Raw genomic sequence first — 27,753 nt, 5'->3', positions numbered from 1 at the left:
TTTTCTTAATCATTCTGAGAAATGCATCTCTGCGGATCTCTCACAGTACCTGTGAGCAGTTTGCTACTGTGTATGTTTGAGAGAACCAGAGGTGGATTCTGTTTGCAAAAACTAATTCAAAGTCAGTATTCAGCGGCATTTTACAAGGTTGTCCAAAGATGAAACTATAATTAGATCTTAGTTGTATTCCTCCACCAACCAGTTATGTTCCAGTTTACATCCATGTCTGTCAAAAATGTCATCACTTAATTATTCTATCCAATTAGATATGTGTGTGAATTTGTCATATAGCATATTAATGATATAGTCATGTTGTACAATTTTTGTGATTGCAAAATTCTCCCCATGAGCTTTCTGACCCATTTTGATGTGTTCTGATTCCTCCTCATGCAACTCATTGAAAGGTTTTGGTTGTTTGAGTTGATTATTGAGGAGTGTAGAATCGTTAAAAAAGTCCTTTCGTGTAGAAGAACAATGGTGGGAACTGACTGCGGGTGCAGTAGAAATAATGCTGTAGATACTTGTAAAGGCTGACAGGAGTGGGTTGAAGTTTTGGTAAACAAATATAAGCACTGTCGAAATGTGCTTGAGAGAAAATAAAGAAACTGACCATCCATAACAGTAGTGGCATTACTCAGTTTATCCTGTAAACCAAGATAAAAAAAAACAAAAAAACATGTATTGTGTTTTTGTCAGAATTACATTTGCCATCTGTGCTTTGTGTCCTTTGCCTTGTGATTGACAACGAAAAGGCAGTAGATACAGAACTGAAGACAGCTGTTTGGTATAAAAAGAGAGACACAAGTATTCTGAACTGAACAAACTTGTTAAAACTGTATACTGAACTAAAAAGTAGTTGTATGATGTGTGCTACAGAAAACCAACTAGCTTTTTTTGTGACATGATATCTTCATATTTTACACCAACAGTTACTACTATCACAATTCCAGGTATTATTACGTTACTATTGCTTTAGGTGTGCAATCAACAAATCAAGAAAAACACATCATTTTCCAAATGTATCATCAAAAAAATCGATCCATTATTTTAAAACGAGAAGAAAATGAAACTTTAAAACATTCTCAGGTAAAATATGTTTCTCACACACACATATTGGAATAGCTATTGTTAGCTTAAGACATGCAAGCATCATTCAAAGCAACATCTGAGTATATCTTATACAAGTTGTCTACATGTTTTCTATGGAAAACAACTTCTTCATTGGCGTTACAATTTTTAGTTCATACAGTTTCAAGACAGATACAATGTAGTATAACACCACAAGGGAATTCAAGTTTAGTTTTAGAGCCTTAAGGGTAATACCTTTCTGCCAGAATATATCTTGGCTCATCATGCCGCTGTTCAGTTGGTCTACTGTCTGACCATAGATGTAGAAAATGTTGACATTTAAGCTACCTTTAAAAACACATTTGAGTGTTTGTACTGCACTTTACATTGTCTTCAATTTTTTTTCTTTATTTAATTCAGCGACACTGAAGAGTATATCTTTCTTTTTTTGTTTCTTTAGAGAGTGCGTAGTAAACAAAAGGTGAGGGAAATCAAAAAATATATAAATAGGTGGACTCAAACATAGTGTTGTGGCAGAGAAGGAAACAGAGCTGACGGATACGAAATGAAAATATAATTCTTAAGCCTGTGGTTTGATGCTGGCTGCAGATTCATAGGATGAGAGGAGGATGAATTGTCACCAAGAGGCCTGTGTTAGGGTGAAAGGATCTCCGGGGGCTGTTTGATGTCTGTTCAGCTCACAGTGAATCATATCTCACCTTATTGTGTTCACACAGAGTTCTCAAAAGTGGATCACAGTTGAGTTTTATCTTTGAATGTAGATCACTATTATTTTGTAGCATTAGAGAGGAGGACTACACCTTCACTGAGCCTGAACTGTCTTTCTGTTCCTCTCACATTAGCATTTATTCCTTCCCCTCTCTTGGAGCAAATAAGGCCGCCTCACAGAATATAGAAGTCTTCTTCTGTTCAAAGAAGGATTTTAGCAAGGCTTTTTATGATAGTTTAGCATTTCTAACGTTAAAACATATTTTTTATGTTGCTGTGTCAACTTGCTGGAGAACGATGTTTTTGTATCTCTTTGTGACTATAGCTCCTTTGAAATGCACTTTCACTGGAATCCTTCTCAGTCTGTTGCGTCTAAGTACACTCGCTCCATCTCACTCCCTCTTTCATGAAAGAGGCATTTGAAATGTAAAGTGGAAAGTGTTTTTCATATTTATTTTTCTTGTTCCCATTGAGTGGATCTGAGCAGAAAATCTAACCTGTTTCTTTTCTTTTCGTTCTTGTGCTTTTTCCCCTCCTCTGCATCGGTTGCCTTTCTTTTCTTAGCTAATTCACACCATCAGTGTGGTGGATAAAGACGAGCCACAATCTGGTCATCGCTTCTACTTCACCTTGGCCCCTGAAGCCGCCGGCAATCGACACTTCACCCTCTGGGATGTAAAAGGTGAGATGGCAAAACAAATCTTATATTGGCCTTATTGGTAAAGTATCATATTTGGGTAGCTGTGCTGATGGCATTATCATCATTATTTAATTGTGAGGGTATAATGGTACCAAGCCGCAAGCCGTCATTATTTTTGTGAGTGGGTTTGTGTGCAGTTTAAACACGCACAGGTGCAGCAACATTATGCTTGACTGAAAAATTGTGATGACGCTCATACAGATGAGTTTCAGATCAGTTCACTTTCTTTTCCGAAGTAATTGGCAATGTAAGTTTGGTGAAATGCTCGAGGGCATTCTGAAAAGGTGGACCTGAATATTGAGTTAGTTTAAAATACTGCCGTTCTGAAAACTAAGAATTAGTGTCTAGTATTTTGACAACGGGGTCAACGTGGTCAACTAATGCAGGTGCCAGGTGGTTGTTTAGAACAAAGACAATTCCTAGAGTAAACTACCAGAATATTTTTGACAAATCGCAGAAGGCTTTAAAAAGTAATGGACAATGGTTTATTGTTAGCGTTCATCTGATTATCAGATATTTTTTTTTTTATAAACAACGCATGTTCCTGTCCTCTTAGCAGAGTTATACTATTAGAACGTATTACAAGCCAATGCATGTCTGACACAGTTTTGAGTTTTTGTTTCTTCAGTATCAGCGTTTTATATAACTGTAATTGTTTAACACAGAATCTTTCCTTGATTCAACTTGACTAGAATATCAACAGCTAACAACATTTTCTCAAGCGTCATCATAAAAATTGCATTTTGTATTAAAAAAAAGCATACACGTGCTGTATCTGCACAATGTAAGGAAACATTAAAATCGCTGCGCTCCCCAGTGATGACTTTGCTTTGTCAGGAAGATTTGATTTTTTTTCATGCTCGTCTGTGTTTTTGCAAACGCGCTTGCAGATCCCTCGTTTAGAGACCTATACCTAAGTGAATGTGACATCTGGTTAAATCAAGATTGATCTGACACCAGGAAAATGTCAGGGGAGCAGCCCTAGCAAGGGGAAATGTCACCGCACGAAGGCAGCGAGGCCGGCTGCAGCCCCGGCACATGCATGTGAATGGATGTATGCATGACATGGGACTTGTGTGAAGTACATACAGATACTGTACACACATGTGCATGGACCGTAATTACGAAATATGAAAATAGTGTCCCTCTGGCTCTTTCGTTCTCTTCTTCACACAAATCCGACACATGCGCAACATCATGGTCTGCTTTTCTTTGCATACATTTGTCACGACAACCTCCGGTTGTGTGTACATAGATGATAAGGGAGAATGATTAATAATCACATTTTTTGCTCGGATATAAAAATGTCACCATTCGACCCATTTACTCAGCATACAAATACACACATAAATACATACATTTGCATACATATATGTAGACACACACATAAACACTCCGGTAGACTGTATATATTTTGGAGAGAGACAAACAAAACCCTGCATCGACTTTTGATCCTCCCACCCCTCTTGTTCCACTATGGTGTCTCTTTTCATTGACACATTTGTCAACCTGTCACTTTCAATCTGTCACTTCTTCTTTTCCCCATCATGTCCTCACATTGTGTTCTGTCTCCAAGTCTTGACACAAAGTGATGAAAAGACTCCCCACCCCATATTGCTTGATTCTTTTAAGAGGTTGAAGCAGTCTGTCGAGCAAAACTTCATATTTTTACCGAATAAACTTTGCGGTTGTATGACAAGATGTTACCTGGAAAATGTCCCACAACATTATTTTTTTTAAACTTTTTAGTGGATTACCTTTACTTGTGTTCAAAGCATTTGTGAATGTTTTTGTATCCCTTATTTCATTGTTCTAGGGGTTTGCCAGTCAGTGAGAACATTTCAACACATTTCACATATTTTTAAAGCATCAATGGCAACATTGGCGATATTGTGGCAGGAGATTAAGTTCAGGTTTAAGATTGTCCACATAAGATAAGATGTAAATTTCTGGTTCAAATGCCTGACATGACCATTGCTTCCAGGCATGGCCATGAGACTACTGTTTGCATCCAGCTTCCTTCCAGCAGTCAACATTGCTTTCGCTTAACTATGACCACGATCTTTCCCTAACCTTAACCAAGTAGTTCTTAGTCATGCCAGTCCTGTGGCTCTAGAGACGGCAGCATCTCAAGAGCCCCCTCTGTATTCACAACTTTCAGATGAAGGTGGATGTGGGCGGTTGTTCTTCAAGTATTGAAGTTTGTTGGTTTTGATTAAAAACTACAGAAGAGGCCTCAGTCTGTAAGTATTTATACTGTTTATTTTGGAGAGAATTTTTTTCTAAAGCAGACGTCCACGAAGGAAAATGCTGTGTAAAAGTCAAAAGGACAAACTCAGGGGCGTAACATTCCCGCATATAAACAGTAATATGAAGATTGTTCTACATGTGCCAGAGGAGCTTGAGGGCGACATGGATAACGGTGATATATGCTCTGGCAGATGGATTGCTTGGTATCCGCAAGTCTACTCACAAAGCTTCTCTGACTCTATTTGTCACAGTCTCCTGTATTCTTTGTTACATTTATCTATGTCTCTGGGAGAGGGCTCATACACACACACACACACACACACACACACACACACACACACCGGTGAAGTTTAATTTCAAACAGTGGCTCTCTCACTCATTTCGCTCCTGTTTTTGTTTAAAGAAAGAAAAAAAAAAGACACATGATAAATGTTAATAGCACAAAAGCAGTTCTCTTCCCCGGTGAAATCATTCAACCCCAAGTTAAACTTGACAATCCTTGCCGGAGTCCTTGAACTATGCATTATAGCAAATTATTTAGTCAGACCATGTATAACAAGGATGGTACTTTTCTGCATGGTCTTTTTTTTTCTTGAGGAAGTTATTTCTATTGTTATTATATATATTATATAAAAAATCTCAAACATATGACAAGTGTCAAGTCTTAAAACAATGATTTGTCCTGACATTTTTAATCATGTCAAAGAAGTCCGCAAGACACACAGCCCAACCTTCTTTCTACTTCCATCATCACAGAGTTGATAGAAGAAAGAAATAAATAAAAGCACTCACTGGACGGAGTTTCATTGATTCCACGCAGTCTGCTAAAAAACAGACATCAGTGAGCAGACGAAAATGTTTTGTTCTTATTCGCTCATGTGTTATCCTCTGCTTTACCTTGTCTCTCTGACCCCCACCCTCCGACACACTCACAACATCCGCCCAGACAACACAGCTGGTATCCGGACCCAGCGGTCAGGCTTCAACCGCCATGAGCAGAATGTGTACTTCCTGCCGATCCTGGTGGTGGACAGCGGGCCTCCCTCCCTCAGCTCCACAGGCACCCTGACCATTCACGTCTGTGGCTGTGACACAGGTGAGATCACCTAAAGGAGCTGTTCCATTATTAACATCATCATCAATGTCACCTCCATGATCATCAGCAACAGTGCAAAAAAGGTAATCTCCATGACCATTGTTTTGGTCAGCAAACAGTTCTTATCAGCGTATGTTTGTGGGGAAAAAATAAACACAAGGGCACAGATCTGCAGACAAATGGCCCTCAACAGGGATTTCAGAGGAGGAAAATATAATACATGCACAATGAAAAAAAAAAGTGCTGCAGTGACTCATAACTAGTTTTGAATCTGTACAGTAAATACTTTTTTTTTTCCTTTTGCAACACAGAGGGAGCCATCCAGTCCTGCAATGCCACAGCCTACGTAATAAGTGCCGCTCTCAGCCCAGGGGCGCTCATAGCACTACTGGTCTGCATGCTCATTCTCATAGGTAAGCAGATGGATGTACTCATGTTATATTGATTGATGAATGAGGAGATACATGTATAGGTGTATGATGGATGAAAAGACCGATGGATAAGCACAATTCATTAGTATTGCTTTTTTTCGGGGTCATTGCTAAGTTCAACCACTCCTGCATGACCACCAGCAGCATTACGTTCAATAGTGGTACGTACACATGAAAAGGCAAGACTGAGGGCTGCACCACACAACATGTCTGCTGCTCCCTTAATCATCCAGCCAAGTGTGTGTCTTTAGATGGATTGAACTCTTTTAGGTTATCTATATTTCACGAATGAAATTGCACATGCAGTGGCAGAAAAAAAAAAAGCCGAATGACAGAAAAAACAAGATACATGTTTCATCTGCCTTTCATGAGCAGCTTTCCTGTTGGACATTTTGTTGCTGCCTTTCTGAGGCGAAAGCTTTTGTTTAAACAGGAGCGCGATGATGCCTGGGTTTATGAATGATATCAAGGCACTTTGATCCTCGGAACACAGGCGGAGATAGACTGAATGGAAGTGAAGTGGAGGGGGGTTAGGTTAGAGCGAGCAAACAGGCAAAAGAGCTTCCTCAGCACTTGTATAGCTCTGGAACAGCAGGCTGTAAATAGAAGAGGCTTTCCAGACATTCTCTGATTTTTATACACAGACACGTACACACACACGGCAACATACACATGCATGCTCACGCTAACCCTCTCAGAGCCCGAAGAGGTTTAGTATTGTCATATCTGAAATTTTTATGAGTTAGCTTTGAGTTCTCCCCCCTCTGCACGTCTCAGCATCCCACTCGTCAGTGACAGAAAGAAACGACAGCGCTGTCACGGTGTTTTGTTTCCCCCGCTCGCGCCTATGCACCTTTTACATTGTGCAGGCGGTGAATGATGGATGATGCGACACCCGGCAGCTTTAACTGTGACTTACATTGCTATCTATTTCTTTTAAGAGCGCTTCTAATGAGAGTTGTTAAAGCTCTGTCTACATTAAGCAAACCATCTACTGGAGTGAACTTCAAAAGCAGAGCATCATTTATTCATCGTGGTTTTAAAAGCCTCAACAAAAATGTTATGTACAAATCTAAGGCAACCTCTGCTGGCTATAAAAAAAATATGTTTGCAGTGTATTGTGGTTTTGGTGTTCTCGGATTGATGGTATCCACTCAAAGGCTGTTGTTAAAAACAATTCTCTGGTCTTAAAACCTGTGGAAAGGTAGACATTGTGCAGGAGAATAGAGGAGAATAGAGATGCAGAGATTTATTTGTACATGCAGCCTTGGTGATTTGGATGACACCATTATGCAGAGTAGCATGCTGATTCTAAAGGCTGTGGTGAGTTCCCTAGTTTGGTAATATTTCATGATTCGTGCCATTTTGACTCCATTGATGAAATGATGCGACGTTGATTCCAATAGTGTCAGTGACTCTAATCAGTGCTACGTCCACGCCGCTTTGAGTGACTGATAGAAAATGGACTGAACAGGCCTCATCAAAGCACTGAACGACAGGCAACGTCGGAGTGCCTGGCTTCTACCAGTCATCTTGTGGGGCAGTGCAATCTCAGGGCTGCGGGGTCCGGTATCGGGGGGATGAGCAGTGTTTTCACAACTATCATGTGGTGTGAATAACAGACGGGACTGAGGCATGTGGCAGCAATCTTATCGACTGCACATCGCTCAACACTTTCCTGTTCCTGCTGCTTTACCATTCACGCACACACACGCACACATGGTGTGTATCCAACCGTGCGTGGTAAGCACACATCCACACCCTTGGACAAATCACTCCTCACCTATAACCTTCAATCCCTTCTCTCACCGTGCCAATAATGTGTGTTCCTTGTCTTCTCTCTCTCTCTCTCTCTCTCTTTCTCTCTCTCTCTCTCTCTCACACACACACACTCCGCGCACACAGCATCTACCTAACCAGCCAGCCAGCATGCACTCCCTCTCTCCAGAGGCTGGACCGCCTCTATTACATCAATTGTTGGATGATGAGAAAAATGAAAACAAATTTCTGCCTAATTACCTTACAAACAAACAGTCCCTCCATCAGTTCATTTATAGGCCTGATGTGATGAATCCATTCCACTGCGTCGCAGCATCTGCATGCATCCATTCCAATTACCTCCCATCTGCTTGGGATGAACTCCTGGGTGGGGGCGACCAGCGCAGCCCAAGGGTATATTAACCGTCTTGTCAGGAGCGCTTATTGCAGCATCTGTACACATGGGGACAAGCGTTGTATGTATAGGAGGCAGCTATACACAGGTGCATATGCTTCCTACTAAGGTAAACTCTGTACATGGTGTTGTATTAGCATTGCCTAAGGCATGCTCATTTCCAATCGAATAACTAGGTTTCCAATAGCTGACAGTGTACGCATCTGTGTACCTAATAGGCAGTGACACTCACAGACACTGTTATCAGTGAGGAAGGCTTTTCAGAAGCGAGGTTATCTGATTCAGACTGAACTGCCATCTACTGTCACTCCTTCAATACTATTTACTGAAAAAAGCAGCTGATCTACACGTATGAGGGAGTTCATAATATCAAGTTTTCTACCTCCTATTACTCTCCTCATTAGTCTGAATTTAGTGTAATTGTCTTACGGCTTGATTAGTATGCATGACAGTGTGCGCCGCAATTTACCACAAACCATGACTGTTTCCTCAACCCAGTGGCAATTAATTCACCCCATTCATGGAGGAGAAGAATAAACACAATGGTTACAGACACCGCACTCCCAATAGAGCCCACTAAACAGTGTGAGAGGAGAACGAGTGTGTATTATCAGTCACAGATACTGCATTAAGTCCCCACTCGAGATCAGCGAGGCTCTTTAGGCTGGCATAGCTTTTTAGGTAAGTAATACACAAGGCGTTTTCACTCCACACGTTATTTTTCAGGCCATTTAAGCCAAATGAAGACAATTACCAGGAGCAGCTACAAGTCATTCGTGCAGATTATATGTTTGAAACTGATGTCTTGGTTATTTATTTATTTATTTTGCACTGCGCAACGGAGGAAAAGAGTAGTGGAAGGCGTTGAAAGCGAAAAGGTGAAACATTCTGTTTTATAGTCACATCCCGACTTCCAAGGTCGCTTTGAAATAGTATATTTGTCCGTGGGCTTTTTTCCACGCATACTAATGTGTGAATATCCTGTACACAGCACATACAGTCTTGACATTGATCTAGTTAGGCTGTGAAACGACGTGGGCATATCTCATTTTCACAATGTATGGATGGGTGTTCTGGTGGGTTCAGAGCATCAAACAATCTGTGCCGTCCCAGACAGCGCAGGCTCCATTGTAATTGATAGTCTTTTTATCTCTGTGGGCTTGTAGGCATTTGTTTAGGCAACAGGCTATCTGTTCTAGAAGATGCATGGTGCCCACTGGTTAATGATCCATCTAAATGTCCCTTCACTGGCATCCCTTTAGAGGAGAGGCTCATTGTCCCTGCTGAAGGGAAGAAAAATGATTTGTTCAACTGTTACTCAGTAGCACAGTCCACTGGCTACAGGAAACACATCCTGCTGCTCATCAAAGCTCAACAATTAAGGACACACATTTTCGTCTCTTCATCTGAGTTATTTCTTCTTTTTTGTCACAGATATTCATTCTTAATAATACGTTTTATCACCAATAATTTTTGTCTCAGCATGTATAACATTTTCTCAAAGACCACTCATAGCTCTAATTAATTTAATATTGCAAAGTGGAAAGAGAGGGGGGGGGAACACATTCTGAAAAGAAATCACATTTATCTTTGATTAGTTATCCATCATAGAGAATAGAATAAATTGAGTAATCTACTACCAGCTACTGTGAAGTCATGCATTCTGGTATATAGGCTTTTAATTATTCCATTTATATCATATTTGTTGCATAATTCTAGGGCCACACATATTTAGATGATGTCAATCTTTTTTTCGTATCAAGATTATATTTACGATTTACCAAGTACTGTACATCAGTGTTTCTTTTATCTCTAATTAGTTGATCAAAAAGAGGCTAGATTGCAGCTTATACATTATACTATTGTATATGTACATTATATTTCTCATACTCCCCAGTGTGCGTGATTCATTCGTAATTGCCTGAAATCAGTGATTGCACTATCACTAAAAATGACATTTTGAAGTTGCTCTAACTCTGATTCAAATCAGATGGAGGTTTCAGAGGGAAGGGTGCAAGGAGAGGGGCTGGAGGAGTCAGAGGGTGGTTATATGAGCTAAGTGAGACTTGTCTAATCACAAATGTAGGCAGTAATTAAAATAACTAAGCTGAAATTAAAGCCTCATTGATTTATCTCTGCATAGAGCCTTTGTTTTCCTCTCATCTCATTAGTCTATAACATGATCCATCTCAGTTGCTTTCCCTTCTTTAATTCAGACTTAATTTTATGAGGCATTTCTTTCTCTTTTTTTGCAGTTTTAAATAGTGATTGAACCGCAAGGTCTTAGTTTCACTCCATTTGGATGAGTATTGATACACAGATTGCTCTCCATTAGGCCTTTTGAATCATATTTCGGGGCAAGGCAATCAGGATTGTGAAAAATCAATACTTATGCATTTGAAATGTAAAACTTGATAATATATTACCTTCTCCCATCTGCCTTTGCCCTGAAGGGTGAAATCTAAATTGCAATGGGCGTAGTTTGAAACTTTCCCATGAAAAGTACTTGTAGATCCATCAGACACGGTGCATGTTTGATGTGAAGCCACCAACATAAACCAAGAACACCTTTAGCACATTTATTTTCTTACAGTTGTGTCATGAATATGCTGAATATGGGTTTGGGATGCCATTATTCTTAGCAAGATGAAGAGGAATTCTATTTTTGCATGCAAAGCTTTTTAAAGTCAGTCTGACAACCCTAATCCGTGGCCACTGTGCAGTAAGACAGTTAAAGCCACATACTTCTATATTTAATGACAGTCATCTCGTCCTATTGTTTAGTTTAATCAGACTAATTCATATCTACCTTTATTTTGTGCCAAAACATGAGTGTGCCAGCACTTAAGAATATCAAGGTTTGTAAACTTATTCAATTAACCTGTACATACTTGACAAATTGTGTGGAATTATTCTCTCTCTCTCTCTCTCTCTCTCTCTCTCTCTCTCTCTCTCTCTTTCTCTCTCTCTCACACACACTCACTCTCTCTCACTCTGTCTTGTTATGTCTCCTTTCCCATCAGTCCTCGTCTTGCTGATCCTGACCCTGAAACGCCACAGGAAGGGCCAGAGGATGACAGAGGATGAGGAGGACATGAGGGACAACGTCATCAAGTACAACGACGAGGGCGGAGGGGAGCAGGACACTCAGGCGTACGACATGAGCGCCCTGAGGAACCTCTATGATTTCCCAGAGGCAAAGAGCTGTGACTCTGGCCCGGACATCCGCTCACTGCCGCAGTGGATACAGTCGAACCGGGCGGGTGGCGGTGCAGAGGGTGCTGCAGCAACAGCGGCAGACTTCTCCCTATTCAAAGGCTACATCCGAAAGAAGGTGGAGCAGGCCGACGCTGACCTGTCGGTGCCGCCGTATGACTCCTTCCAGACGTACGCCTTTGAGGGCAGCAGTTCACCAGCGCTTTCACTAAGCTCCATCCACACGCTGTCCACCACATCCGAGCAGGATTTCTCCTACCTCAGCGACTGGGGACCACGGTTCAGGCAACTGGCGGGCTACTACGCTCCGGGAAACCCTGAGGAGGAAGGGTCCTAGCACAGCTTCTCCTGTGTAGAGAGACGTTTAAACTACTTCCTCCAATGGTCACCCGTCTGGCACTCAGAGCCAGCACTGTGTACTCCTTAAAGAGCGAGCACCACCTCTTTATCTCCTTTGAAGAAAAATCCCAGTGTCAAACTTTGAACTCAAGATTTCCTTTTTTTCTTCTTTTTTTTTTTTTTAGGAAAGATTGAGCTGACGAAAAAGTAAAGGAAAAGATATTAAGTCACCAAAATTGCCGTTTAGTCTGAAGGGATGATTTTCCTTCTCTCCAAAATGACATATTACAACCTTTATTTTAAGCTGTGAGACAGTTTACAGAGTAACGTTATGTCGGTAGGGTCAAACTATGCCAAGGCAAACTATCTGACAAAAATGTATTTATTTGATGAGGATATATTTATGTATTTATTTGTTTTTTGTATGTATTTATTTATTTATTTATCTACACCATGATCATCACTATGGTAACTGCAACAGTGAACTCTGCTGAAGTGCGAAAGAAAAAGTGAGGGGAGGAGGACATTATGAAAAGAATGAGAGGCAACATGGAAGAAGGAAAGATGGACTGCAGTGGCAGATGACTACAGAAAACAGACAAAGGGGTGACATCGGGGTCATACAAAAATCCCATTCTGGAAAATATTTGTATTTATTTTCTATGACCACTTTTGTAAAATAGACAACTTAAGACATCGATGAAAAGCAGAGGCAAGGAACAAGAGGGAACAGATGGAGTGAAATAACTGCAGGAGAAACAACTGCTGCCAGTTAATTCTGAACAGTTGAGACTGACATATTTTTGCTGTATTTTAGTGATTACTAAAGTTTTTTTTGAAGTTTACAAACTGAGGATAATTGTGTGTAAACAGTTTCTTTTCTTATTCTCTCCACAGCCAATTGTAAGGCAATAAGGCACAAACCGCAACAATGATTTAACACTTAACAAAATGACTGTTTAATGGAATTGGCTGGTTGCCAGCATTGACCCACGGGGAGCCAATTTTAAATCCAGATTTTGTGTGAGTGTGTGTACAATATGTTTAATTCATTTTATATCCTGAGGCATTTGATTTTCTTTTTGACATTGTATTTCTTTTAGTGGAGGGAGGTGGGAACTCGTGACAACAGGATGGTGGTGTCTAATTATGAAGGAGAGGTTTAAGGGTAACACATGATGAATGGACTGGTCACATCCACCTGATATCCACAACCTGTTCAATGTTGACCTTAACTTTCAAATGTATTGAGAAAAAAAAGAAAAGAAATAAATATTTAATTTTTTTGGTAAAAAACCTCCACCTCACTGCGTGCAATACTCTTCATAAATTACTCAGCAAATAAGATCACGATGAAGTAAATAGATCATCCATGATACTAATTATATTGTGTCACTTGTTTGCTGAAGATGTCTCCTGAATTATGAATAATTGTGAAGCGAGCTTGCATTTACACCAGGGGTAGATTCAGATAATAGTCCGAGATGGAAACAAACAGACCATATGACAGGCCGCAGCCAAACAAAGACTTTCTTCTCAGCACGGCTCCCTCGTGGCTGCCTCCTGCCAAACTACTGTAATTGTCATAGTCACCAGAGGATGCTGAGGCATACGTGGATGCTTTCATCTTTATGATCTGCTGCTAAAATGGCCACTCAGACCATGGGATTCACACTGACTTGCTTTCATAGCTGAGATTCAAAGAAAATGTCAGCTTTTTTTTAATCATTAGTAGGTCTACTATATCCACTGATTGTCTGCTGAGTGCTGACTATACTGGATATATAGCTGAGCTACTTTATCCATCTCTGCTACACAAAAGTGAAGCTTTTAAGGTTCTTTTATGGAGCTGAAGTGGCAGTAACTTGGAAAGATACAACGTATTGCAGCTTTTTGTCTACACTAGTATAGGAGTGATGCTACAATTAGCAGAATTTGCTCATTTTACAACAGTGTTGCAAGTGTGACAACACATTGCCATTTCTCCAACAAACTGGCAAGTTTTACTTGTAATTATAAATATTCGTAATGACCATCTGAACAATTTGTAAAACATCATGGGTATAAATAGATAGTCTGGAGAAATGTGTGAAGTAATTAAAGCTAAAGTTGAATCGCATTTTACACCACTGCCTCCATCAATATGCAAACTGTATTATGCTGCATTGACCTCCTACTGCTGCAGTGTATGTATTTATTTGTGTATCTCTGCCAAGTAGTGATTTGGCTATTCATTATTAATCATAGCCTTTAGCCCAACAGTATTTGCTAAGTGACAAGGAAATGTCATGGTCTGGATGTATGTACACAAATGTAGGTCAGCACGAGCTCCACAGTCACAGTCATAGAAGGAAGCGGAGTGTGCCTTGAGGAGAAGCTCTGTACAAGACAATGTCATCCGGATGGCTACAGGTCATGTGACTAATGCTGTGAAAGCCGAGGTTAAAGAGTAAGCACATTTTCAGGGTAAGACAGCTCCCCATGTCACTTAAATCCTATTTTCTCTATTTTCCGGGCCTTTATTCATCTTACATCATTGTCAGAGATCCCCCCCCCCCTAACTTAAGGGCCACGTGAGGCCCATCATACAGATACGTAGATAGATATAGGTTTAGTAATTGACAGTTCTCTGGGGGGGACAACTGTGTGCTGTTACATTTTCTTTTCTCTTCTCTCTCTACTTGGCTGGGTAATGACGATTGATTAAACACTGGGAGGGAAATATGAATGTGCGCCACAGAAAATATCAATCATATATAGCCTAATAGTTTTTGTTTTCCGAAACTCAAGACAATAAGGCTTTCACCTTCAGCAAATACATTTAGCTAAAATCCCTGCAAACACAAACCTGACTTTACAACAGCAAATGGGAGCTGAATTAATAAAGTAAGAGGACTAGTATAGGTAAATGACCGTTGACTTTTTAGAAAAACTGCATTTATGTAGAGAAATGTGTTTGTTTTATTCTCTCTCCTTCACACACACAGACACATGTTTTCCATATTCTGATGAGCACTCAATTCAAAGCTTGGATAATAAGGACTTTTGTTGTTTTGTCAAATACATTACTTCTGCATGTGCACATCATTTAATGAATACTACATTGTATTAAAAAAAAGGATGGTACCATTTATTTAAAGCAGAGACTGAAAATAATATACAATTAAGCTTGTGAGATGAAACGTAAAAAAAAAAGTACAACAAGATAAGGCTAGAAAAAAATGAAAAAAGAAAAATAAGAAAAAAAAAAGATAACATGCATCCACTTTTTAAACCACTTTAAGGTTAGAGTGGAGCAGTGGTCGTTCCCAGCATGCATGGCTTTGGACTGCATGAAAAGAGAAAGAAAAGTGCCTTTGAGGCAACAAGTGCACCCATCAAATAAAAACACATCCATAAAAATATGTTTGATGCCGGTAAAATTATATTGATTCAGTTATTGTCCAAGCTCCTCTGGTAGTTTGTTCCAAATCACAGAGGCCCTGATGGAAAAAGCCCAGTAACCTTTTCTTTTAATTCTAAATGTTGGATCCGCCAGAGGGGCCCTGCTTAGGGGTAAGAGGCTCTGGACTGGCTCATAAGAGGGTACAATGTGTTCGGTTTTAAAAGGTAATCAGTAAAATGGTTAAGTGATGGTTTTGCTTTTAGCAAGCTGCTGACATGAGTACTTTTGATTTATTCTACAATAAAGAGAGTTACAGTTGTCTAAAGAAGGATATAATGTGCTTAGGGTTGTAGGTATTGACCGCACTTAAAATCAACAGCTTTATACAGATTCCATTCGCTTGCAGTTTTCTTCTGTGTTGGTCTATCTAGCTGTCACAACTGTGGCAAATTCATGTTCTTAGTGTCATTGAAATGGAAGGTTTCTGATCATGCAAAGACTCTAGCCCTCTTTTCCCACAGCCATTGTCCAAGGATACTGATGGTGTTTCATTGTTGGTGTTCAATCAAAAAGGAACACAGAGTGTGAGAGAGCTGCATGCACTCCCTGACCTTGTCTGTTCTTTGTTCTCTTGGTTGGGTATGGGACTCTTTAACAGGTGGACATGAAGTGCTTGACGTGTGATTTGTAAGGGTGATAAAGCCATGGATTCTTGCCTTTATATTTGGAATTTATCTTCCTTTCCAGTAATACTTGCTAGACTATATGATACGTACTTTGTAAGAGTAATTGTGCAGGTAAAACTTAAATTACATGTTTTATTTAGTCAAGTCACTTTTTGTCTGACCCTTATTCATGTGTAGGTTTTGGCCATGGGGTATTTCAAGTTGCCGTGTCTTTCTGAAAGGGTTTGGTGTGTTGGATGAGTGAACTTCTCTGTCTGCCTTTGTGTTTGTCTTCCGATCATTGCTTTGCTCAGTGAAGGAAGCAGAATGAAAAACCATAGCTCTGGACTAAGTCTATAACTTATTAACTTAAAATCTTCGTTCTTATTGTTTTAGCTCCATGCTCCCCAGATTTGCTGGCTAAAAAATGTCATCAAAGGGCTTTAAAATCCATGCCCAAAACAAGTGTTTGGTGGTTACTACAATTAAGCACTTAGGGTATTGCAGGGGAGATACCTGTGGCCCCAGAGTTTTTAGATTGCAAACCACCAACAAATATTCCTCCTTTTACGGTATTTTGGTTATGACATGCTGAGAGAAATTAAAGTCCTCCCATTAGATATGTTTTAAAATATATAAAAATAAACTTTGCTATGATTAATATGTTTTGGGATGTAGTTTTCCCTAAAAAATGGAATAAATAAAATGTGAACCTGATATTGGACCAGATCGGATGTGGAGAAATATATAATTTTAAATACAGTCAATAATATGTCTTGTAGCATATCAAAAAACACCATGGAACCACTAACAAGGTTAAAAACAATATTTTCATGGGAGGGTTGGAGATTCTAAAGATTCTAAAAGTTGTACCTTCAATTAGTTTTTTGGGATTAAATGTAACCTGATTCAAGGTGCTTTCACACCTAGCCTGTTCATCTCAGTTAACAATAACCATACTAACTGAGTTAACAATAACTCAGTCAGTATGGTTAATTTGGGCTGCTGAGAAGCTGTCAACTGAACCCTGATGAAGACCAACAACTGACAACTACTCAGTAGACTGGGCCGATTCATTTGTGGTCTGAAAGAAAACAAACCACAAGCTTTTGTGACAGCAGACATGTGATTTCATGTCATAGCAAAACTACTTATAAATCTATCTGCTGATCAGGAAGTCTGTTCAGGAAGCAATCTTGTAATGTATCTATATGCAGACACAACTAGACACAACTACTTGCTCAGTTTGTCATGGCCATGAAAAAGTGTGCGACATCGGTCAGACAGTGATGATCCCCAAATCACCACAGTACAAGAAACAGGCTTGTCTGTGCACTCTCCAACGTTTATACCAATCATCTGGGAGTGCTCATATGGGCTTTTCTACAGTCCTGTCTCTATCTGTTCGCTGTTATTCATAATATGTGATCAATTCACAGTCTTTTATGAGTAATAATGCATATCAGTTATTGCTTCGTGAACTCTTTGTGACAACAAAGAACATACATATACACATCTGTCAGTCACCAGAATTGTATTTCACCACGTGGGTCCTGATGAACTGATGATGCAGGATGACAATCACCAAAACTGTCCAAAGAGTTACCCGTCAGTCTGAAAAACTTCTTGTTTACTCCTCTTGGTTTGTCTGCAAAAAGCCAGTGTGGACAGGAACCGGACCAAACCTTTAAATCTATTTATTTTTCCCCTTGGTCTACACCAAATAAACCGAACTACAGGTGTGAAAACACCCTTAGAAGTCAGTGTTGGTGACTCCTTCAAACTCATTGCACATTGACAGCGTAGCAGACAATTGATTTGAGGCTGTCTCTGTTAATACATTTGAGTGTGCCTCTGTGGCATGTCTGTCACTTTAAATAAAGGAGTACGTCCCACTAAGGCCTCAATATACAATGTGGAAAACATTAGTGCTGTAAAGTCTCTTGACATGCGATGTGCGTGGGCTCTGTGAAGTGCATTGTTTCACAGCTTTAGCTGCCCAAAGGAAAATAATTTAAGGGTTTTTACACATTGTGAACAAATATGCGGCAGAAAACCATTATAGTGTTACTCTGACTGCTCCCTTTGGCAGCGAGGAAACAAACTATTAAAAAAGATGTACATTTGTGAACATATTTTGACAGAAACCACAATTGCTGACATTGTATTATTCTATTATCATTTTTATTGTAATCTATTGGCAACTAAAACAACTCAAGGAAGGGGAAAAACAGATCAGTCTGTTCTCACAGTATGCCCTACAAAATGTAATGCGCTGTAATTCGTATATATATATCCCACAAAGTCAATTCACATATAATCCATGTTATCTTGAATCAGGAGTGACACACTTTGTGTAGGGAGGAAGTCGGGGTGCATGGGGAGGTCCAAAAACACTAGACTTCCACACAAGAGACTCCGTGTGAAGCCAGAAGTCAATATTGAACTTCAGTACTTAAACGGGTACTCATTTGTCATGTAATTCTATACTGAAGAAAAATCACTTATTTACTTCCACTCAAACCACGATCTCTTTTGTAAACCTAACCACGTTGTTTTGCTGCTTCCTCAGAAGACAGAAGTTGATATTAAATTCCATGCATGTAAAGAATCAAAAGTTACACGTGTTGAATGACCTCTGCAAGAAAACGCACCAGAAATTAGGAATTATTTTTTGAAAGATGTCATAGCAACCATTGTATGAGGGTACTTTAATCAGATTTAGTTACAGATACTTCGCATTTGTTGTTTCTGCAGGTAGAAACAAACTAACTTCATATGATTGACTTGCAGGATATTAAATGGGAGAATTTTTCATGAGACTCAAACAGAAACATATTACATTACATGTTGATTATCTTTGGCTTTGTCTCTCCTCACACCTTTCTTTTTTATTTCAGGCAAACCAACCAGAAAAATACCATTGCTTGGTCTGGAGAAAAACTGACAATCTAACCTGTATGTTTACCCAGTTGAAAGGTGGCTTGATCCACTCTCTTTTGAAGATGCCCTTGAGACTGTGTTTCTGTGGCTTCACACTCTGTGAGGCTCTTCCAGAGCTGTTGGATGATACCTCCTTCCTCAGAACATCACTCCACCTGAGCTGACATAACCGTCATCTACCATAAATGTTTTCAAAACATTTTCTTGTCACTTAACAGGAGCCCGTTTGAGGCTTCAATTTCTTTCTTTTTTTAAATACAATTATATAAAATACCTCATTCAGAAAGTTGGAGACGGCCATGGTTGATGCCGCAGCAAAATGGTACTTTTGTTTGCCCTTCAAGCCTGATGTAGCGTGAATGAGTCTGCAGAGTCTGATCCAGTGCATGCAACACAGGGTGCATACAAATATGATCTAATCCAGCCATTTAACCAGCACCTTGCAAAGACCTTATCCAAGGAGACATATAGGCCCTATACCTTCCCGTCAAATGTTGTTTTATTGAACATGCAGCACTTCATCAGTGATGTTCACATTTAAAATTTATGGATGAATTAATGGGTGTCCAGGTAGTTGATCTCTCTACTGGGAGGTGTTTCAAGCATAAGTCTCTTTTCCCACAGGGAGGTAGACTGAGTCTCTCTTGCCTCAAGCCATACTGCATTAGCCTCTATGTAATGGAAGGAAGACACAGATGGAGCATACATCACTCTAAGCAAAGAAGTTCTTCCACGATTTCTTTCCCCGGTTGGATCAATTGTCCCGTAAATGGAGGTCATAATTCAGCTCTGGGTTGACAAAGTACCAAAGTCATCAAGGGCAAATGGAATGCTGTCTTCCTAAAATAAAATAAAACGTCAATGTCTAGTCCAGTCACACTGTAAATCATCATTTTGATACATATATTTTTGTGTGTAATTACAAAATGTTTTTTTTAACCTCCTGATTGACTATTCAAACGATTCAAAAGTTGAAGTGGACATGAGCTACCCAACAACAACAACCAATTACTTGATTGGCACTCAATATAGCAATGCTATATAAAATGGTAACTGAGCAGGATTAACAGGCTCGTTCTGCCAGTTTGCTGTGGTTGCCAGCACTTTGTTTTCACTCGTGCTAAAATTGGCCATAAAACAGCATTTGGCACAACAGATGCTGTGAAGATAAAGGAAAAGTAATGGGGGTATATGGTATATATATAACGGGGTATATGGTCCACACTTGGATTTCACATGAATGAGCATTGTCTTTTAAAAAATTTGCTCTGACTTCGGCAAAATGAATTGTATCAATGCTGTTATGATTAATTGCTATTCATGAGCAGAATGTGTTATAAGGTCATCTCGATATAAGGGCTTGAGACTCTGAAGAGGCCTCTTCAACAATGGACTTAAGACTTGGTCTTCTTTTGATTATAAATCACATGTGCCTGCATTAATTGGAGAGAACCCAATATATGTATGGCCATTCCAGCAAATGAACACTGAACATATCCTAATTAGAAAAACAACAGATCCTGTTTAATGAAAATAAATAAATAATATGCTAAAGAAGGGCAGTGGTCTGCACTGTCGCCTCACAGCTTACATGCTGGGGCATTTCTGTGAGGAGTTGCAAGTTCTTCCCAGGTCAGTGTAGCATAGACAGTTTCTAGGGAAGGGCGAGGGGGACTGTAGCGATAGAACTGACGTTGTATAAATATTTAGGGCTTAGGGCCACTGACTAATCGTGGCTATTTGACAAGTTTTGAGTGAGAATGTGTTGCCCTAGTACCTTCAAGAAAAGTATGTGGTTCATTCTTAATTTTTAGTATAGTAGAATAGATTAAATTAAGTGTGTTGGTGAGAGTCAACACATGGGTTTCTTGGCAGATCAGGGGTAAATAAAAAGTTATGGAACACAGTGACTGGAGCGCACTGGACAGTGGCTAGATGCTTGCTGTTAAAAACTAAACTGTCAACATAGACAGAGCATTATTCATTTACATTTAATAAAGGGAACTTTCACAACAATCACTCAAAACAGTTGAGGGAGGGGCGTGGACGCTGTTTATGTCGCTGAGCATCTCTGACCACCAACCTGATTATTCTGTCAAGTCCATGGCATGTAACACTGCTGATTCATTGGTCAAGGCGCTTGTAGCATGAGTTTGTGATCTCAGAATCTGAGGCTGAAATATGCACAACCCTGGCTCTGTTGCTTGCTGCTTGTGCAAGCCATATCTGTTGCATAATTGTGTGACATTTTATACTTCAGTGTGTTTACGTAGGCAAGCTTGTGAACCTTGTACCTTGAGCTGAATATCTCGTCTTTTGTTGAACACAGAATGGCATTGTCATGGGGCAGGTACTGTGTATGTGTGTGTGTCGGCATACATGCGTATTAGGTGTTGGAGTAAAATACTTGAGAGGTGAACTCAATAGAGTGCAGATCTCCGGCAGGTGGGTCTGCAATGTCCAATGCACTTAGCTGTGGAATAAGAGGAGCACATTTGCCAACACTGAGCCCTCACAAATATGGAGTATTTCCAAACCAAAGAATCTGTGGGTCCTCCCTCAGAGAAAACAAATGTGTCCTTCATTCTGGTGATGCAGGAAACTAGCTAAAATCACGAAATAATAAGAACACAGCGACAACATTTGTATGTTGAATACTTTGAATTTGACTTTTAAACAACATTCGGCATCGCTGAATTTGTGTCTGGGTGGAAAGCAGGGCTTGTATACCCTGAGCACTGCCAGAAACTGGTTGTGTTTACAAAAAAGGGGAAAGAATAGTGTTAAAAATGGTCATAAATCAGGAGATGTGACCGCAGGAGGAAACTGAGAGGACAATGAAAATTGTTAGCCTCCCTGTAAAATTGTGAGGGTAGCCAAGTGGGGTGAAGAGGCAGCAGTCAATCATTTCCAGCATCAAACAGGCAATGAAAGTGAGTCACAGCAACCATGAGAGGTCCTTAAGCATGCAGCCATAAATGAGCTCCCAAAATATTTCGTAGTTCGGTGCAGCAGCATGCGAGATTAGCTGTGGACAGAGATGTGCACGCACACACACTCAGACATTGCACTGTGGGGAACCCAAAATCCCTCACCCTCGGCCAGATGCATTAGGTTCTGCGCCAAAACGGCTTCATAGATCTCCAAAACAAATTAGACTTCAGAAAAGAGGAAACAATACAAACTTCAGAATTCAATAGATTTATAATAGATAAAGAATTAGTACAATAAATCGAGTTTGTCTCGCAAACAACTGACCAAATTCAATCATACATCCTTAATGTGTTCCAGTTCAAGCTCGGCCTTAATGTACGGGCCCTTTTTCCATTACACCTTCTAAAATCAGTTATACAACTTGACACCAATAGTTCTAAGCATACTGAGTGCTTTCTTGCTGAATCAGGTAATTTCCAGAAACGAATGGTGTCAGCGGTCTTTATGTAACTGCCACCTCATCTATGAGCAGCTGTTCATTTCCCCATCAACAACCTCCTATTATAAACAACATTATATTTCAGTTTCCTTCTGAGGTTACAAAAAATGTGTTTTATTGCAAGCCAAATTATTATTGAGCTTGATTATTTGATATTTGGTAAAACCATACATAAAACTATGTCACAAAGACGATACAACTGGTCTTATTATCTCCTTGCTTATTAATGGGAAACTTGTTTAGAGCATCTCACGTAACAAAAAGTGGGATTATAACTCGTTTAGACCTTAGATGCAATTGAAGGAGGTAAAGTCAGGTCATGAGTACAAGTGTCAACATAAAGTCCGCAGCACTCTCAGAAAATGTAGATCAGACACTAAGAACAAGGTCTAAGATGTTTGATGTAATAATTTGACAATTTGGGACATTATATGATCAACAATATGACTCAGTTTGACTTAAGAAGCTACAGTCAGCAGACAGTTAAGCCAGGCTCAGACTGCAAGAGTCTTGGGCTGATTTTACCCTGCTTCACCCCTTCCAACACTCAGAGGAGGAGTCTGGTCTGGGATCTCGGGCGGTAACAATCTTTGGCTGAGATCTGATTATCTGGTTATGAGAGGGGTTTGCAGATCCAGTTTTAAACTTTCCTAAACTGTTCACAGACTCACCAGAGCCGCTAATGTAATTTCAAACATGTTCTATATTTTGGAGATATCAATTTGGATGTTAATGTAAGTAACAGAGACGGCAAAAGACAATAAGAGAGACACGCCGGAGCAGCTAATGGTGTTTCCAAGCTACCGGTAAGTATTGCAGTCCTTGAGGCTCACCGGCTAGCATACTACTGTTGGCAGATATTAAAACTGTCAGTTAAATTTAATTTCCAGACCTCGCTGAAGAATAGACAATGTGTCATGCATCTCCTCCACCTTTCTCATCCAGACTGCTTCAGATACAAAAAAATCTGGACCACTTCCGTCTGTATTTTGCTGCACCTCACATTCAGATCACTCAAGTGTCAACCCACCAGCGTCATATAGGGACTCAATACAGGGTCCAACTCTGTGTCCTCAATTCTTGCTCTCGGCCATGAATAAAAATGTTATGCAACCCTTTTTTCCTCAAAATTAGATTACTATACAACTTAACTGCATTCTCAATTACGTTAACATATTCTCTCTGGGTCTAAGCTGTGTAATGGCAGCAGAAAACAGAACATTTGTGGATCTGGTCATGGAGTCCTGTGCGGTCCCCCAGGATCAAACCCTGGTGCCAGGGGTTAACGCTGACTTTGTGTTGCTAAAGCTCTTCGTAAAGAGGGTCCTTCTTCTGGAGATGCACGCATCCTCCTCCTGGCGAAGTAGTCTCCTGGTGATGTGGCGGATGAAACAAAAATATATGTCATTTTTCTTGTTTCTGCCACTTTGGATTAAATCCAATGAAGAAACTGTCAAAATGTACACACCAAGGACGTTACAGCCCCAGGTTAATGGCACAGTAAACACAAAGATGGCTAAAGAAAACTATAGACCGATGTCGCATGTGAAGATTATAAGAGCAGTGGTATTTTGAGTTTCAGCACTTTCGTCAAATTGGTATGGGCAGTTCTTACACGTTCTTACAGGTTCCACCTTTTTTTTTAAAGATGAACACTTCATGAAAATGTGCATGTGTCTTTGTCTGCATGCCTGCGTGTACTTTAGGTATGATGCTTGCACTGCTGCTTCAAAGGGTGTGCTCTGCTGTCAGGAATTGTCTTTGTTCACACCTCCTTTCCACTCACCCTTGACATTTCAGGAATGAAGAGGGGAAGCAGACATGAAAACTTAGCCTTCATACATTATTAACTGCACAGCAGCGGAGAGGAGAGGCCGTGATGGAGAGAAGCTGCAGCAGCTCTCGAGATATCAATCCTCTGAGACGCCTTCATGTCTATTCCCATTCAGCTGAGTTGTACTGGATTTCTCTGACAATATAGAGAAACAAATTGGTCTGATATGTTAATGAAAGTTTGATCCATGAACGAAGCTCATGCAAAAATGTAATTGATTTTACAAGAGTGTGTCTGCAAACAGCACGTACAGCGCATGTTTTGGGCTTATGCCGTTCCTTCTATAACACAGCAGTTTACCTCAAAACTAATTTAACTCAACTGTGTTCACTAATTTGCATTTGCTCCTCCCATTTCTCTCATCTCTGTCAAATTTATGTCAACATTTGGGAGATCTCAGCCCCTAATCTATCAGAACCAAAAGCAATCCCGCACCTCACAATGGTACCCAGAACAGAGATATAACAAATGACAGAATCATTGGATGAGATTCTTTATTGAAGGTTGCCAAGCATTTCCATGATAATAGAAATGTAATTAGTAATAACACCTAGAAAGGGGATGCTGTCACTAGGGTTAGTGACGTTCTAATTTCCTTTTTTTTTTCAAACACCAGCATTTAGCCAATTTGTGGCGTTTTAAAGCTCGCTGCGGCTTTGAATGAGTCTTTATAGCTTTGTCGAATGAAATAATGTGAACCGCCTATCTGGGTATTTTTGTACGTGCTGGAATTATGGGTTTATTGAAGCTGTATAATTGCATTTTATTGTTTCTTTCTTCTACCTCTCCCTTCCTCTTGTGGCTCATACCCCATCCGCCCTCAGAGGAAAGTCCTTTTTATTTCTATTTTTCTTCTGTACAGTACATTTGATCTCCTTTCATTATGCAAATCGATTTAATTTCAGCTAAAACCTGGAGAGAGAAAGTGAGAGAGGCTTGGTGAAAGAGGAAGATAAATTTGAAAAAGATGAAAAGGAAATACAACAAAATGCATTTGGAATGAAACATTAGATTGTCCCTGGATGTAATTTCAATAGAATAAACCTTCCATTTTGTTTCCTGTTCGGCCTTTTTATCCATGAAGCATGCCAACTTGATTGAGGTTGACACCTGTTTTGCCCTAAAACAATTGCACTCCTCACCCAATGTCGGAGGGTGAGAGACAGATGGAGCTTTGGGATAAACTGTCTCAGTGATTACCCTCTCTGTCTTGTACAGTAAGTCAACATTATAAATCTCAGCGGAGACAGTGGAGCAGTATCAGCCAACTCTAAAAGCCAATTACTTTCTCAATGACCTGGCTCATGTAATATTTACAGCGATATAGTGGGTTCTACTTACTTCAGGTCTATGAAATTGTGATGTGGAAATAATCAAATTACTATCTGACACTTTCAATATTGCAAAGGAGGCTGCTGTGTGACAACAAATGTTTGTTACGCTTTTTTTTCCCCAAATGGTTTTCATTTAGTTTATTTTCCTATTTCACGAATGGACGATTTCTCTCTTTTTTTCCTTTTTTTATTTTGCTTTGATGTTCATCTAATGCAGACCACACATGCTCACAGTCTGGCGTGTTCACCACTGACGTTTCCTCTAAATTGCTTCTCTGTTCCTCCTACACCCTTGACAAATTGAATTACTATTACCAAAGAGTTCACAATCAAGCAGTCTGCTAAGGGATGTGAAGGCAACAGGCCAGACCCCATGGTGAGAAGGTTGCATCTCCTCTCCACATGGAACCACCCGATGAGTGTACATGCTCAGCACTGTGTGTGTGTGTGTGTGTGTGTGTGTGTGTGTGTGTGTGTGTGTGTGTGTGTGTGTGTGTTTTATCTATCTGTATGGGGCCAGACGGACGGTGGGATCTGTACAAGCTGTCTCAGCTGGCCAGTCCATGCCCACACAGTCCTCACCCCCCCACACACACACACCAACTCACACACAGCACACACACACACATTCAGACAATGAATGCCATTGGCAAGGTTATTACTCAGTCTCATGTGTCCTTACGATCTTGCTCTCTTTTCTACTTTTTGATCTGTTCTCTTTTTTGTATGAAAATAATGAGGACGTCATTGCAGATACATCAAAGAGGTTCATCGTCATCTTCATGATTGTGGGAGGTTTTTGGTTTTGGCTGATTTAAAGAAGAACAACTGCTTAAGTGCACACTTTAATCTGACTGTCATTCATTCATGCATTCATTAATTAATTAAGTTGTCTGTATCTGAGGCATCTCAATAAAAGACCACACACACACCAAAATGACATGTGAATTGAATCAACCCACAAAAAGAGTTGCTGAGTATTATTGGAATAAGCTTCACAAAATATGTGTGCACAGAAATTGTTCTATGAAGATAGATTGTCTGAGGTCTAAAGCCTGTATGTGTCTCACCTGATGCTGATTAAAATGCTGTCTTGACTTACAAAATGCCAAGTGGTTTGTCGCAGAGCCGTTTTGTACATGAAGTGTGTTTATGGTTTTCATGGCCTCAGTTTTAGCCAAGAACAAGTGCTGCTAACTCCCGTTTCTTGGCTTTCACTTGACAAGCTTTTCTGCTCAGGGATTTTAAGACATGTTTTCAGAGCAGAAGTTGCTGTTCCCGATAGAGGTTAAGGGTTCCATGGATGAAATGTGTAATTTATATTCTTTCGATACTATTGTGATCCTGTATATTCTGTTTGTTTACTGCCTGACAAAGCCTCAGGGTCAACTGTGGTCTGAGAGAAAAAGAAGAGAAAACAGTGGTTGTTTATGCAGGGAAACTGGGAACTCATTCGAAGGAATCACACTTCCAAAATCATCTGTAAACACAACAAATATTACATTTCCTAAGTCTATTTTGATAAGGTATTAGCTGTGTCTCAGTTTAGTTACTCAGTGGGTCGTCCTTTCAATGAGTGAGAAATCCCGAGCGCTTTAAAGCAACCCACTAATCCTAAAATATTTTGTATGGGTTAAATACAGAGAATAAATGTTATGCATGTATACAAGAGCGTAGGTTTGGTCTCAGCATTGGTCTTGGCATTGGTAGGGACACTTGTCTTGTCTTGCAGTCTCGAGGGCGCATTGGAAAACTTGGAAATGGATTTTTCACTCTTCTGGGCGACGAACATAATATTATACTAGAAGAGTTAAAAATCCATTTCCAAGTTTCTATGCTATTACAGATAATAATACGTGTGAGTTTGCAAATACATTGAGCAAACTTTGGTGGTGACTAGTCCCTATGGACCATATGCAAATCTACGCCCTTGCATGTATATGATGATTACAATACATTTAAGTTTTAAAAAGATTTAAAAAACACCTGCCATCTCCTCAGTGGTGTTGGTAAATGCTGCTCGAGAAGAATGGAGGCTTTGGGGCCTACCTTACTAGAAACATGTTCAGTGGTTCATTATTCAGGAATATACATTGGATATGTTATCCAAAAAGATCACTGAGTGTGCAGATTAATAATTGTATTACATTATTTTAT

At 39.9% G+C, this 27,753-nt stretch overlaps 1 protein-coding gene across 1 annotated transcript in view; it reads left to right on the top strand.

Moving 5' to 3' along the window:
- cdh22 (cadherin 22) overlaps window positions 1–12,000 on the top strand; it is a gene marked incomplete at both ends in the record, with an annotated part of 67,848 nt that extends 55,848 nt beyond the window's left edge. The window contains 4 exons of the mRNA XM_079218602.1: window positions 2,362–2,479; window positions 5,694–5,843; window positions 6,155–6,256; window positions 11,471–12,000. Coding sequence (XP_079074728.1) covers window positions 2,362–2,479; window positions 5,694–5,843; window positions 6,155–6,256; window positions 11,471–12,000 — 900 coding nt within the window. The remainder of the gene's footprint in view (window positions 1–2,361; window positions 2,480–5,693; window positions 5,844–6,154; window positions 6,257–11,470) is intronic.
- Between the last annotated feature and the right edge of the window lie 15,753 nt (window positions 12,001–27,753).

Source organism: Taurulus bubalis, assembly GCF_910589615.1.
Source record: "Taurulus bubalis genome assembly, chromosome: 5".
NCBI lineage: Eukaryota > Metazoa > Chordata > Actinopteri > Perciformes > Cottidae > Taurulus > Taurulus bubalis.
The sequence above is the reverse complement of the archived record's forward strand: the minus strand, read 5'-3'. Positions and strand labels throughout refer to the sequence as shown.